The sequence below is a fragment of the Scyliorhinus canicula genome, chromosome 15 (genome assembly GCF_902713615.1).
Source record: "Scyliorhinus canicula chromosome 15, sScyCan1.1, whole genome shotgun sequence".
In the NCBI taxonomy this organism is placed as follows: domain Eukaryota; kingdom Metazoa; phylum Chordata; class Chondrichthyes; order Carcharhiniformes; family Scyliorhinidae; genus Scyliorhinus; species Scyliorhinus canicula.
In genome coordinates, this window is record NC_052160.1 from 58232804 (window position 1) to 58248882 (window position 16079).

At 42.9% G+C, this 16079-nt stretch overlaps 1 protein-coding gene across 1 annotated transcript in view; it reads left to right on the forward strand.

Moving 5' to 3' along the window:
* The window catches only part of wipi2 (WD repeat domain, phosphoinositide interacting 2), a 90723-nt gene that overhangs the window by 40881 nt on the left and 33763 nt on the right, over positions 1-16079 (forward strand). The window contains exons 2-5 of the mRNA XM_038821086.1: positions 4272-4354; positions 6127-6296; positions 9680-9776; positions 11666-11763. Coding sequence (XP_038677014.1) covers positions 4272-4354; positions 6127-6296; positions 9680-9776; positions 11666-11763 — 448 coding nt within the window. The remainder of the gene's footprint in view (positions 1-4271; positions 4355-6126; positions 6297-9679; positions 9777-11665; positions 11764-16079) is intronic.

The window sequence follows — 16079 nt, forward strand, 5'->3', positions numbered from 1 at the left end:
GAGGCGAGGGGATAGGGTGGAGCCTCCTCCTCTTTCTCCCCCCCCCCCCCCCCCCCCCCCACTCCACACGCACACATATACACACACACACTGTCGCAAGCTTCCATCTCCCTGATCTTGAAGAAAGATAAGGACTCGGGGCAGTGTGGATCGTACTGCCTGATCTCTCCTCTTAATGTTGATGCAAAGTTGTTGGCGAAGGTGCTGGCATTACGAATAGAAATCTTTGTGATAGGGAAGACCAGATGTGATTTGCAAAGTGAGGGCAGTTGTCGGCGAATGTGCGTAGTCTGCTTAATGTTACTATGGTGCTCTCAGAGCGACAGGAGGTAGAGGTAGTAATGGCAATGGACGCAGGGAAGACCTTTAATTGGGTGGAGTGGGCATATTTGTTGGCGGTATTGGGTCGGTTCGGGTTTGTGGATTGGGTTTGGCTGTTGTACAGGGCGCTGGTGGTGAGCATTAGGATGAACAGGACGTTTTTGGGTTACATCGGGTGATGAGGCAGGGCTATCCGCATTCTCCTTTGCTTTGGAAATAGTGCCGTTGGCAATGGTGCTTAGGGTGCCGAGAGACTGAAAAGGAATTGAACTGGGGGGGGGGGGGGGGGGTGCTGAGTGTAGAGTTGCGCTATATGCAGACGATTTGTTATACATTTTGGACACGGTAGGCAGCATTGAAAGAATTATGCAGATCCTGAGGGAATTTAGCTGGTTTGCAGGGTACAAATTGAACATGGGGAAGAGTGAAGTTTTCCCAATTAATGCAGAGGGCAGGAGAGGAGGTTTGGAGAGTTGCCGTTCCAGGTCGTGGAGGCGAGTTTTCGCTACCTAGGAATCCAGGTGGTGCAGCGCTGGACCCAACTACACAAGCTTCATGGAATTTACAGTGCAGAAGGAGGCCATTCGGCCCATCGAGTCTTGGAAAGATCAGCCTACCCAAGCCCATACCTCCACCCTATCCCCATAGCCCAACCTAACACTAAGGGCAATTTGGACCCTGAGGGCAATTTAGCCTGGCCAATTCACCTAACCTGCACATCTTTGGACTGTGGGAGGAAACCGGAGCACCTGGAGGAAACCCACGCAGACACGGGGAGAACGTGCAGACTCCACACAGACAGTGACCCAAGCCGGGATTCGAACCTGGGACCCTGGAGCTGTGAAGCATTTGTGCTAACCACTATGCTACCGTGCTGCCAAATTGAACTTGGCTTGCCTGATGGAGGGAATGAAGGTGGATTTTAAGAGGTGGGATGTGTTGCTGCTGTCACTGGCTGGGCGCTTGCAGACATTGAAATGACAGTTGTGGCCAGGTTCCTGATCGTGTTCCAGAACCTCTGTATCTTTGTTCCCAACGGGATAATTTTGGTGTTTATGTGGGGAGGTTCGACCCTACGGGTGAGGTGGGTGTTCCTGGAGAGGGGGCAACGGACTGGTATTGCTGAATGTGATAAATTATTATTGGGCGGCAATTGTTGCAATGGGGAGGAAATGGCCGCTGGAGATGGGATCGGTGTGGGGTGGATGGAGGCATCATTGTGTAGGGGGACGAGTTTGAGGGCACTGTTGTTGGAGCCTCTTCCGTTCTCGCCGGTCAGATAGTCCGTGAGCCTGGTGGTAGTTTCGGCATTATAGGTGTGGAGCCAGTGTAGGCAGCATTTCAGGTTGGGGGTGGGGGGGGGGCATGCCGTTGTGGGCGCTGATGAGTGACGACCATAGGTTTGTGCCGGCAGGGCTGGATGTGAGGTTCGGGGGGTGGCGGCAGGTGGGGATTGAGTACTCCAGGGATTTTCTATAAGGGGAAAGCTTGCAGCTCTGGAGGAGTTGGAGGAAACATACTTGTTGCCCAGATGGAATGGTTTTAGATACCTGCAGGTGAGAGATTTTGAGAGGAGAGAGGTGCCGTCCTTCCCGTGCTGCTGCGTCTTGTGTTGCAGGGCACGTTGTTGTCGGAGGATGATAAAAGGGAGGGGAGTGTGTCAGATCTCTACGGGAACTTGATGGAGAGAGAGGGAGCCCCGGTGGAGGAGGTTGATGGAGAGAGAGGGAGCCCGGTGGAGGAGGTTAAGTGCAAATGGGAGGTGGAGCAGGGAGGGGCGTGAGGGCCAGGGTGTGGAAAGAAGCCTTGTGGAGGGTGAATGCGACCTTATGTGCGAGGTTAAGCCTCATCCAGTTTAAGGTGGTGTTTAGGTCCCACATGATGGTTGTGAGGATGAGCCGGTTCTTTGCATGGGTTGAGCATAGGTTGGGCAGTATGCAAAGGGTTCTGCGAATCACGTCTACATGTTATGGGTGTGTCCAAAGCTGAGGGGGTTTTGGCCCGGGTTCTCGAATGTTATGTCCGAGATTCTAGGTGTGGTGGTGGCCCCTGGTCCGGAGATGGCAATATTCAGTGTGTCAGAAGATCCGGGAGTCTCAGTAGGAAGAGAGGCCGATGTAATGAGGTGGGTTGGGGGGCGGGAATGGGGATAAGGAGGTAAAATTAGGAAGGTGAGGTGTTGGTAATGGGGGGGGGGGGGGGGGGGGGGGGGGGGGTTGGGGATTTGTGGTTTTTGTTCATGTTGATGTTTTGGTCCTCTTATATTTATATATAATATATAAAGCCTTGAATAAAAATCTAAAAGACGAAAATGCTTAAGCATTTATATATTAATAGAAATATCATCAACTTGAAATGATAAAAACAAAAGAAATATTTACATTTTGGACACGGAGCGCACGGCTCTCACAGTCAATGTTGTGTGCAGTCAGCATGCACCTCACTTCACTTCCTCTTGCATTACGTTCGTATCACTTCAGTCATAGTGGTAGAGAAAGAACTATGCGGACAGGAATCATAGAATCTCTACAGTGCAGAAGGAGGCCACTTGGCCCATCGAGTCTGCACCAACCTTTTTTCTGGTAACCCTGTGCCAGTGACCTAGATGTACTGGTATGCTTTTGCTCATGGGTCATCACAGACAAACCAATGTTGTCATTCCCTGATATCCACACACTTGTACTGGAGCCCCTGGAAAGCTGTCACAAACTTGCCAGTTTGTAATCCAGATCACCACATCGCCACGGTATTATTTTTATCCATGAAGCAGGGTAGAGTGGGAAGCTCTCAAGCCTTCATTTTTTACCAAGTATCATATATTTACTACTTGTCCCATTGAACTAGTCTGGTTGTGGAGAGTGTGACAAAATGGAAGAATCCTGTTTTATCTTTATACAGGTTCCTTTAATGCCCGCATCACTTTTAATAAAACTGGCTGCAGCGAGGATCTCTCCACATTGAATTCAATACAGATATTGCAAATTTTGTCAGTTGCCTGTGAATGAGCAATTCACCTAGTGTCATTTCCCACCTTCTCCCCATAACCCTGCACATTCCGCCTTTTCAGGAAACAATCTAATACCCTTTTAAATCCATTGAATCTGTCTTCACCACACTCTTAAGGCAGTGCATTCCAGTTCTTAACCACTCGCTATGTGTACAGGTTTTTTCACATGTCGCTTTTGCTTCTTTTCTCAATTGCTTTAAATCTCAAGGGAGGATCCATGTTACTTTTGAGCAAATACAGATTGTGAGATTTGTTTAGATATGTGTGCGCCAGCTATTCTTTTTGTCAAATCAAGGATGTACTAGTTGTTTTTCTTCAGGGTATTTAACAAGCTATCCTGTGGGGGAGTCTTTTTGGAAATTCCCATAGATAAATGTTCAGAGCACATGCTTCCTGCATGAAATTCAGGGAAAAAAACGAGCAGGAAAATTATTTACAAGTAACAGTCTTCCTACATTTAGCTTGAGATATTTTGCATAATTTTCGAAAGCGTAATTTACTAGAAGCATTTCTATAATAAATATGTGTATGCTGTAATAATGTGGTTCATTGACTCATCTTTGTGTCTGTACATTTGCTTAATTATTTAAGCCTAAAACAAATTCTGAAGTGATGCTGCACCATTGTTGAAGAAGAGATTTATGAATGAATGGAATGCTTTAATAATTAACGTAAGGTTGTTCTGTTCATTATTCTGAGCGAGTAACTGAAAACGAACATATTTATCAAGCCTAGTGTGTTTTTCAAATCGGCGAGAGTGGACTAAGATATAGGAATTGAGTACAAAATGTGGAAAAGACCCACATATGTGGCAGGGTAAGTCCAGTCCTCAGCTGAATAACTAGACTATAAAGTAGCTGTTATTTTTGAGCAGCTGTTGATTAAAACTGACCTGCTTTCAGTTTTCCACTTGAAGTAATCTTATTTTTAATTTTTAAAATAGGTCCCTTGCTGTTGGCACCAAATCTGGTTACAAGTTTTTCTCACTTTCATCCGTGGATAAATTAGAACAGATCTATGAATGCAGTAAGTGATCCACATTTAATTGCAACTGTCTGAAGCAGTTTGCGATGCAGTGTAAATGTGAAAATTGACATGTTCTTCATTATCATATTAATGCAGTAAAAACCAAATTACCCACCTCAAGGGGTCCATTATCTTTCTGGTCAGTGGACGTGTGGCAGCGAGGTAATTGGGCTATTCTATGCTATGTCAACAATGTTCTCTTTTTGGGGAGGGCAGATACCAAAGGTAATTTTTAAAAAAGGTCTTTTTGGAAGCTGGAATGTTTATATTTTACAAATGGTTGGGGCAGGGGATGGTCCTTGTAGGAGGGTGAATGAAATCTTCCTACTTCTACCTCCATCACATTGCCTGTCTCTTGAACCGATCTTCCGTTGAATCCTCAGCCATGCTGTTGCCACTTCCCAGCTCAACTGTTCCAATTCTCTCCTGGCCACCCTCCCATTCTCCACCCTCTGTCAATTTCAGCACATTAAAGCTTGCTGCCCATGCTCTATCCCCACTCCAAATATCTGGCTCACCCATTCATCCATCATCCGTTCCCCCACTGATCTACATTGGTCTCTGATCTCCTATTGGTCTCCTATTATATCAAATTTTAAAATGATCATCCCCGAGTTTAAATCTCTTTATGGCATGAGCCTCCGTGAACTCGTCGAGTACAAGTAACAAGAGCTTGAATTTATGCAGCATCTTTAAGAAAATGTCTCAGTGTTTCACCGGAGTGTGATCAGCCAAAATATGACACACATCCATATGAGAGAGAGAACAGCTTAGATGTTACCAACAATGCATTTTTTCCCAAGTCTAGGAAACACTACGCCGTGCACAACGCTTGTAGTTCCGCTTACACTAAACCTCCCCCGGCCCTCCAGAATCAAAACTGTTGGACAGTTTTAAATATGGACGTTACTCCTACTGGAGGCTGGCTTGAAACTTCATATACTCATTTATATCAAGAACTTCACAGTGAGCAGAAAGAAACTCTCATAGTAGCAGTAGGTCTCCTGTGATGTTGTTCTGCGTCTGCGAAATGACTGATATTCAGTTGATAATCTGGCCTTCCCATTTAAACTGAGTGCTCAAGTATGCCAGCAGGGATTCTTGGAATTAAAGGTGATTGTAAATTCTTCAGGTGAATTGGAAATAAGTAAATTATAAATTTCACGTGCCCCATTAGAAGAACCCAGGAAGCCCAATCTATTTAAGATATTTTACGTTTGTAACACAGGATAATGAGCCTGCTCTAGATTCAAAATTTGATGTCTATATGAACAGTACTTTTAGCATGCATTTCCTCTCTGTCACATTGCAAAGAAAAATATATAAAGAAAAGAAATTATTCAAGGATGCACATCTTCGCTTTGACAGATTAATACTATTATGAGTATAACTTTGTGTGATCTGTGCCAACGATAGTTCCTTGTATGCAGCAGGCAACCTATTTGAATATTGTTGGTTCATGGACCTCAGTGGGAGAAAGTTAAATTTAAGAAAAACGTCCTTTGACCTGGAAATTTGTTCATAAAAAATGTAATATAAATTAGCACCAAACTTGTGTTTGAACTGATTGGCACATGCCCTCCCAAATATAATTCTTGAGTTGATTTATTGAAATGCAATGATTAGTAATGGAATGTCTTTGTGGGAGAGGAAGTGAGCCATCTCAACTCAACTGAGTGAACTGCAGTCACCAAATAAAGTTTAATTTCCAGCAGTTTTTAAATTTCATCACAATTGTTTAATGTGATTTTTTTTTCTTTCTCTATTTACAGCTGACACAGAAGATGTATGTATTGTGGAACGACTGTTTTCCAGCAGTCTAGTAGCTATTGTGAGCCTTAAAGCACCCAGAAAATTGAAGGTTTGTCACTTTAAGAAAGGAACCGAGATCTGCAATTACAGTTATTCGAATACAATCCTGGCAGTCAAACTAAATAGACAGGTGAGGATCTTTGGCATAACTTTTCAAAGCCAAGCAGCAAGGCTCAAGCGTTTACGCTTGCTGAAATATAACCAAAATATTACTAATATCTTACATAAGCGCACACTTTCTTAAAGGTAACACTTGCTGTCATATTTTTGTCACACCGGCCTTAAACTTGTTTAGGCTTACATACCTCTCCGTTCTTCTGGCTTCACTTCGAAGCATGGTGCTGTATTGGTGTCCTTCACAGTATAACCCACCAAACTTGTGTCAAAACTGTTTCCATGTTTGGCATTCTTTGAGTCACTCTGAGCCTCTCTCCGTGCTCAACTGCTGGTATGTCTGACTTATTTTCCTCTGCTGATCCAGCCCAAAACTAGCCCTTCCCTGAGTGCCAGTGCAATTTCAAGCTACCTTGTTGCCAATCCCTGTTGCTGAACTGCTCCTAAACGTTTTGGTGCATTCTTTCTTTCCATGGATCAAAAGCAATTCATAACCTGAGTAAGTACTCAAATACTGTTGTAATAACTCATAAGCCTTGCAAAGCTGATGAACTCAATTGGATGAGCCACTTCTTGGGCTTGCGGGGGTGGGGGAAGAAAGAGTTGATAGCCTAAACATAATGGGAGGGGTGTTAAAAGCACCAGTGAATTGGCCAATCTTCCCAGGGCCCCTATTTTTAATGCCATTGGCATCTGTTTTCACAGGTCCAACCTTAATTTTGACATGAATTCTGCTGGCAAGGATAGTTTGAGAGCTCTGCTTCTTCCTTCGATGACGGCTCAACCAGTTTTCATTGACTGCCAGCCTCTTCTACCTGGTTGAACCTGTTGTGATATTGGACAACTTTTCCTTCAATTCCACTCATTTGTTCCAAGTAAATGGTGTTGCAGTGTGTACACACATGGATTGCACCTATGTCTGTCTTTTTGTGGGGTACATGAAACCTTTCTTGTTTCAGTGCTTCTTAATCAGTTTTGATGAACTTCTTTTCTAAATTCCACTCTTCTCTTACCTTTAATTGTTCATCTCTGACTCTTCCCTTCCCTCCCTTGCAGGTAGGTTAGCATTTGCCCCCACAGCTACCTTGACTGTGAGGAGGTGAACAGGATAGATGCTGCAAGAAGTTGTTTCTTCTCAAGAGCGAATGGAGAATTAGGAACATATTTTCAGAATGGGTCACCCATTTAAGATGGAGATGAGGAGGAATTTCTTCCCTTAAAGGGTCATGAACATTTGGAATTCTAAACCCCAGAGAAGTGTGGAGGCCAAGTCGTTGAGGCTGAAATAGACATTTTTAAATTAAAGGGCAGTCAGTTGAGGGTTATGGGGAACAGCCAGGAAAATTGAGCTGAGACCAAAATCAGTTGAGTGATGACCTTATTGAATGGCAGAGTAGGCTCAAGGAGCTCTATGGACCACTGCTGCTATTTCTTGTGTTATTTGACCCATCACCACACCCTTTGACTTGCATCATAAACACTTTGTCATCTCTCCTACCCTCCATTCTATCACAGACATACCCTTTTGTTCTTTTCCCACCTTTCCCTCCCCACCTCTCTTTCACTCGCTCAAAATCTATTAAATTTCTAGTTTTCCTATTATGAAAGCTCACGGACCTGAAATGTTAACTCTCCTCTCCACAGATGTTGCCAGACCTGCACAGTATTTCAATCATTTTCTGTTTTTATTTGAGCGTCTGCTGTATTTTCATAATGGGCTGATCTGTGCATTAGGCCCTTGTCAGTGAATTGCATAGAGAATAATGGATGATGGAGATTTTAAGCTTGTTATCTCATAATAATAATCAATAACCTTTATTAGTGTCACAAGTAGACTTGCATTGAAATTACTGTGAAAATTCCCTAGTCGCCACATTACGGCACCTGTTCAGGTATGCTGAGGGAGAATTCAGAATGTCCAATTCACCGAACAAGCATGCCTTTTGGGACTTGTGGGAGGAAACCAGAGCACCCGGAGGAAACCCATGCAGACATGGGGAGAACGTGAAGACTACACAGACAGTGACGCAATCAGGAATCAAACCCGGTTCCCTGGTACTGTGAAGCAACAGTGCTAACCACTGCTACCGTGCTGTCCCATTGAACCATCACTAACCAAGAAATGTAATGGTTCTACGCAATCTTTATTTTCATATAATATATGCACTGTAGAGTTTCTGGATTTTTTTGTGCTTTTTTTTTTCCTGTCGGAGATTGTGAATTAAATGCCGGTAGTTGGACATTGGTGCATAATGTTAAAATTTGGATAGCCAGGTGGTGAAGGATAGGACTGTGGCAAAGTCTTTGTACGCTTACAAACTTGTATTTACAGAGACATACTTTACATATTATGCACCTCCAACCTTTCAACCTGCTCCTATTTATAACATGGGTGCAGGTGAGCCCCCAATTAATGCCTACCATCTGAGTACAATTAACAGAAATTGATAAACAAATAACACATGATATCCACATTAACTAGGAATATTCGTAATGTTTTGTTAATTTGTTATTTTTCAGTTGATTACCAGGAACCTGTAACTAAGCTTGAAATTCATTGCTTGTCTGTTTTTTATTAGTGTCAAATGATGAAGTTGAATCATAGAATGAAATAGCACAGAAGGCCATTGTGCTCATTGTGATTGTGCCAGCTCTTTGAAAGGGCTACTCAATTAGTCCCAATCCCTGCTATTTCCCCATATCTTAGCACTGTTCCTTTTTAAGTATTTATCCAATTAACTTTGGAAGATATGTTTGAATCGGTTTCCTCCAGCCTTTCAAGCAATGCATTATAGACCAGAACAATTCACTGCTGCATAATTTTCATTTGCCATGGTCCTTTGCCAGTTACCTTAAATCTGTGTGCTTTGGTTGCATACCCTTATTTGTTGCTGTTTAGAAGTTATACCATTTGTGGTGCAACTTCTTTAAGCCATAGTTTATATTATTGATAGATTTAATCTAAACAAAACCAACAGAAAACCTGCAATCAAGATGTATTCTATGGGGCGACACTCATTGGAGTAATGCGTCCAGGTGAAGTTTGACTACACTTGGCATGCTGACATTTAAAGTGTTACTAAGAAAGCATTTTGTGCTGCATCAGGATTATTTTGTGGCATGAATTAATTTAAAAATGTTTAGAATGTTCCTGAAGCCATTGCACCTGTAGAAAGTTGTAATGATTTGTAGCTCACATCTCACAAAGATTCCTCCTCAATCCTTTAATGATAGGGCCCCAACCCCAAATACTGTTAATGAAATGTCATGAGGGTAGAATTCTGCCGACGCTTTGATTTAAAACACTAGTGGTATTAGATATATATTTTTTTGATTTGTGGTATAAACATGCTGTTGAGATTCTCCGAGGCTAATATTGACTTGCTTTCCCTCATGTAGAGATTGATAGTATGTCTGGAAGAGAGTTTGTACATTCACAATATCCGAGATATGAAAGTACTGCATACCATCCGAGAAACGCCACCAAACCCCACAGGTAATTCCTACACAGTAAATCCCGGCTATAGCGCCAAAAAGTGCAGAAGTGATTTTATGTACCTGGTTTCTTTTAGAGCTGCAAGTATGTATTTTTCAGCCAACAACAGCAATGAACTTATTTAATAGTATCTAACATTGATTGGATTTGTTTATTGTCACGTGTACCGAGGTACAGTGAAAAGTATTTTTCTGTGAGCAGCTCAAACAGATTATTTAGTACATGAAAATAAAAGAAAAAGAAAATACATAATAGGGAAACACAAGGTGCACAATGTAAATACATAGACACCGGCGTCGGGTGAAGATACAGGAGTGTAGTATTAATCAGGTCAGTCCATAAGAGGGTCATGATGTGGAGATGCCGGTGTTGGACTGGGGTGAGCACAGTAAGAAGTCTTACAACACCAGGTTAAAGTCCAACGGGTTTGTTTCGAATCACTATTCATTCTCATTCTCAGAGGTGGAACCCACCTCTTCATTCACCTGAGGCAGGAGTTGTGCTCTGAAAGCTAGTGACTCGAAACAAACCTGTTGGACTTTAACCTGGTGTTGTAAGACTTCTTACCATAAGAGGGTCGTTTAAGAGTCTGGTAACAGCAGGGAAGAAGCTGTTTTTGAATCTGTTAGTGAGTGTTTTCAGACTTTGTACCTCTTACCGGATGGAAGAAGTTGGAAGAATGAGTAAGCCGGGGGTGGGTGGGGTGTTTGATTACGCTGCCTGCTTTGCCCAGGCAGCGGGAGGTGTAGATAGAGTCAATGGATGGGAGGCAGGTTCGTGTGATGGACTGGCTGTATTCACAACTCTCTGAAGTTTCTTGCGGTCTTGGGATGAGCAGTTACCATACCAGGCTGTGATGCAGCCCAATAGGATGCTTTCTTTGGTGCATCTGTAAAAGTTGGTAAGAGTCAGTGTGGACATGCCGAATTTTCTTAGTTTCCTGAGGAAGTATAGACACTGTTGTGTCTTCTTGGTGGTAGCGTTGACGTAGGTGGACCAGGACAGATTTTTGGTGATGTGCACCCTGAGGAATTTGAAGCTGTCAACCATCTCCACCGTGGCCCCGTTTATGCAGGCAGGGGTGTATACAGTTCTTTGCTTCCTGAAAACAATGACCAGCTCTTTAGTTTTGATGGCACTGAGGGATAGATTGTTGTCGTTGCACCACTCCACTTGGTTCTCTCCACTAGATTCTCTATCTCCCTCCTGTATTCTGAGTCGTCGTTGTTCGAGATCCGACCACTATGGCCGTGTCGTCAGCAAACCTTGTAGATGGGGTCGGAACCAAATTTTGCCACACAGTCCTGTGTGTGTATAGGGAGTATAGTACCTATAATGCAGCTATAATATGAGGTTAAAAAGCTCCATTTTGCATCTGAGTGTTTATTCTACTTGTTTGGCTAAAATCCATTCATAAAAATACATCAAATCACTGTTAATTGAACAATACTGACTACCTCAAATATTACTTAAGAGCTGCGAATGGACCACACTAGGTGACAGCTAAACAAAAACCAAGCAAATCAGACAGTCTCCCAAACCCAACAGCAACTGCTGCTCATACATAAAATCAGCATCGTAAAGTTCAGATTTGTTTTATTGCACTGTCTTGTATCTCTGAACGCCCCTTTTATTGTTGGGTTTTGAGGGAGTTCGCTGAGTGCAGTGACCTAATTGAGTACGGTGAGAACAGTAGTTCTCCTTCTGTTAATAACATTTTTACTGTACTGAATGGATGATAAATTGTGCTGCATTATTTTATTCTGAATTCTCATTTGTTGACTTAGTTAATAAGTGCATAAATATAGTGTCCTCCCACTCCCCCGTACTGCAATGTATATTCAATCCTGAAACATTTAAGACAATCAAGACAGTTTTATTATTTTCAGGGCTATGTGCACTTTCCATTAATAATGATAATTGCTACCTTGCGTACCCTGGAAGTGCAACAATTGGGGAGGTACAGGTGTTCGATACTATCAATCTGGTAAGAAGTTACATATCAAATCGATAAATACTGCATTAACTGTTTATGATTTTAAGGTGCGAAATTATTTGATACAGTGTTTTAAATAACATCAGAGTTTCAGCATTCAAGTTAAATGTGATGTAAACATAATTTATCATTTAACATTGCTGATTTATAAACTACCTGGCTCCTCTCTCAGCTGGAGCTTCATCGCCAACAAAATACATTTTAACTTGGCACAACAACAAATTAAACATTTATACCTGAGTGTTTAAAGAAGGACAGTTATGTGGAAGAATATCCAGAGGGTGACGTTTTTTGGCCTTTTTAATAAACAAGGTTAATGCAAGATGGAGGATTGAGGAATAGAATTTCAGGTGGTATATATTTGATAGCTGGAAGCTCTGCTGCGTTGGTGGAGTGAAAGGAATGGGCGATAGTGCACAGCAGTCGAATGTCTGCAAAGCAGAGGATGCAAGATGGCTTGTAGGGCTGGAAGAGGTTGCTCACATAGTGTGGAATTTAGGTCAGCCAGGGAGTTAAAAATGAAAATACTGATTTTGAAAATAATTTGTTGGTAATGGCAAATCAGTGGGAGTCGACAAGGATATGGGGAAATGATATGGAGTAGGACAGAAAGCAAGCTAAATGAGTTGTAGTTTGCTGGGCAGAATTCTGAATACTTGTAAAGGAGATGGTGCAGGTGAATGTTGAGTTGAAGATGATGTCAGTGAGGATCTTGCCAAGATTACCCAATTCTTTTTTTCCAATGAAGGGACAATTTAGTATGGCCAATCCTCCTAACCTGCACATATTTGGATTGTGGGGGTGAGATCCACGCAGACACAGGGAGAATGTGCAAACTCTACCCAGACAGTGACCCGGGGCTGGGATCGAACCTGCGTCCTCAGCGTTGTAGGCAGCAGTGCTAACCACTGCACCACTGTGGCGCCCCAGAGGAACTTGCCAGCAGTTGAAGTAACACTTAAACGGAATTCAACTGTCTCTCTGGAGTTTGCACTTTCTCCTCTTGTCTGCTTGGGTTTCCTCCGGGTGCTCCAGTTTCCTCCCACAGTTCAAAGATGTGCATGTTAGGTGGATTGGCCATGATAAATTGTCTGTGCCCAAAAGTTTTTAGGTGGGGTTACTGGGTTATGGCGATAAGGTGGAGACGTGGCTTAAGTAGGGTGCTCTTGCCAAGGGCCGAAGAGTCTCTTGCACTGTTGGAATTCTGTGGATGTTAAAATAGGTGATCAGCTTAATGTGGGGCTGTGAGCTCAGCTCAGGATCATATGGAACATTGAGTTTCTGCTTGATTGAGTTTAACCTGTGGTAACCACAGGAAGGAGATTGCACTGAGTCTGGTGACAACAGCATGCTTTTGCTGTTGAGCTTGAGAATTTGAAAGGCTGGGTGGTTTGCCTGGAAGATGTGTGGGGTGGGGGGGGGGGGTCGTGAATTTGAACAGGAAGGCGATGATGGTGACTGATAGTGGTTGAGTTTGCGATTTGAGGAGAGTGGCTGGAAGTGGCAATCAGTTCTAATATGGGGTTGGAAAAAGCAGTCTGACTCCTGCCTCTGCATTCATATAGGAATTTTTAACAAATTCCTTTTTAATTATGACCTGCAGCAATCCTTTTATTTAACATACACCTAATTTTCCTGAATGAAGCCATCTGTGTTGCCAGCTGCCTCTGGGCAAGCCGGTATTACAGAGAGCGACTCAAACAGGTATTAACCCGACTGTTGCCTGTTTCGGTTATGGGGCCACGATACCTAATTTTTTTTTGTTGTCTCCAACACAATGAATGGAACACTTTGAGCTTGTAATGAGCGTGTGCTTCCTCACAGTACTTAAAGCTTGATTCTCTTTTTAGTCCTGAAAAATTGGTGTAACGTCATTAAATTTCAGGGCCTGTGTTTTATACCTGACCTCCGCTACAGCATAAATTCTCTATTCGTTGTCAGTGTTGGGACCACAATTATTCACAGTACATACATTAACGATCTGAAAGAAGGAACTGAGGGTATTGTTGCTAAGTTTGCAGATGATACAAAGATATTTAGAGGGACAGGTAGCGTTAAGGAGGCAAGCAGGCTGCAGAAGGACATGGACAGGCTAGGAGAGTGGGCAAAGAAGTGGAAGATGGAATACAATGCGGAAAAGTGAGAGATTATGCACTTTGATAGGAAGAATAGAGGCATAGACTATTTTCTAAATGGAAACGGCTTCGGAAATCAGAAATACAAAGGGACTTATGAGTCCTAGTTCAGGATTCTCTTAAGGTTAACATGCAGGTTTAGTTGGCAGTTAGGAAGGCAAATGCAATGTTAGCATTCATGTCGAGAGGGCTAAAATACAAGAGTAGGGATGTACTTCTGAGGCTGTATAAAGCTCTGGTCAGACCCACTTTGGAATACTGTGAGCAAGTTTTGGGCCACTACCTATATAAGGAAGGATGTGCTAGCTGTGGAGAAGGTCCAGAGGAGGTTCACGAGAATAATCCGCGGAATGAAGGACTTGTTAAATGAGGAGCGTTGAGGACTCTGGATCTTTACTCGATGGATTTCAGAAGGATGAAAGGGGATCTTATTGAAACTTAAGAATACTGGAAGGCCCAGATTGAGTGGACATGGAGAGCATGTTTCCACTAGTAGGAGAGACTAGAACCCAAGGGCACAGTCTTAGACTGAAGGGATGATCGTTTAAAACCGAGATGAGGAGGGATTTCTTCAGCCGGAGGGTGGTGAATCTGTGGAATTCATTGCCGCAGAAAGCTGTGGAGGCCAAGTCACTGAGTTTTTAAGACAGACAGATTCTTGATTCTAAGGGCATCGGTGTTATGGGGAGAAGACAGGAGAATGATGATGGGAAACAGCCATGATTGAATGGAGGAGCAGGCTCGATGGGCTGAATGGCCTCATTCCGCTCATATATCTTATGGTCTTGTATCTTATGATTGTGTGTGTGAGGGTGTGCAGAGGAGATTCACTAGGTTAATCCTAGAGCTGAAGGGGTTGGATTATGAGGAGAGGTTGAGTAGACTGGGACTGTACTCGTTGGAATTTAGAAGGATGAGGGGGGATCTTATAGAAACATTTAAAATTATGAAGGGAATAGATAGGATAGATGCGGGCAGGTTGTTTCCACTGGCGGTTGATAGCAGAACTAGGGGACATAGCCTCAAAATAAGGGGAAGTAGATTTAGGACTGTGTTTAGGAGGAACTTCTTCACCCAAAGGATTGTGAATCTATGGAATTCCTTGCCCAGTGAAGCAGTTGAGGCTCCTTCATTACATGTTTTTAAGGTAAAGATAGATAGTTTTTTGAAGAATAAAGGGATTAAGGGTTATGGTGTTCGGGCCGGAAAGTGGAGCTGAGTCCACAAAAGATCAGCCATGATCTAATTGAATGGCGGAGCAGGCTCGAGGGGCCAGATGGTCTACTCCTGCTCCTAGTTCTTATGTTCTTATATGTGAGAGAAGTTGTGTTAAAGCCTCTGGGGCAGTATGTATTAAAACCTCCTGGGGCAAGTGTCTGATAATAAATAAACATTATTTTCAAATTTACATAAGCTTGCTGCTGGAAGTTTAAAAACTTGGGAAAAATTCCTCTGAGGGCAAGAGCACATTAACCTCACGTGTATATAAAAAAAACTGTGATCATAGACAAGAATAAACACAAACCCTGTCCGTGACAATTAACTCAGTTCATGTTTCATGGAATCTGCAACCCTATTCAATTTTACTCCGTATCCTCGAATCTAATTTGTTGTGCTCTTTCGTTTATGAAGAAATCGGTCTCGGCGACCTGAATGTTCTACTTTCCTTTTGAGGGTTATGTTACCAGAGATTTTGCTCCTTAACTCTGACAGCCCAGACACCTAAAATGATTTAGATCCCATTGTTTTCTGATGGGCATATGCTATGATTTGGTAGGGTAGGGTTCAGTCACTAAAGTTGAATATGAAAATGAAATGAAAATCGCTTATTGTCACGAGTAGGCTTCGATGAAGTTACTGTGAAAAGCCCCTAGTCGCCATATCCCGGCGCCTGTTCGGGGAGGCTGGTACGGGAATATCCTCCCAAGGATTCATTTCTGTTTCCATGCTTCCAGTTTTCATCCCTAAATTGTTTTTTGTGAAAGTCAGTAAAATGATATAATCTTTTATTTCGGTGGGCAAGACCCTACGGATTCACAAGGGAGAGACTGTCGTGGGCCTGGCTTAGCCCAATCTGTTATTTTATTATTGGACAGTGTATATTGAGAATGTGCTGGGGTGGTACAGGGGGTGGAGTCCTTGTGGGGGCAGATGGAGAGGAGTGCCTGTAGA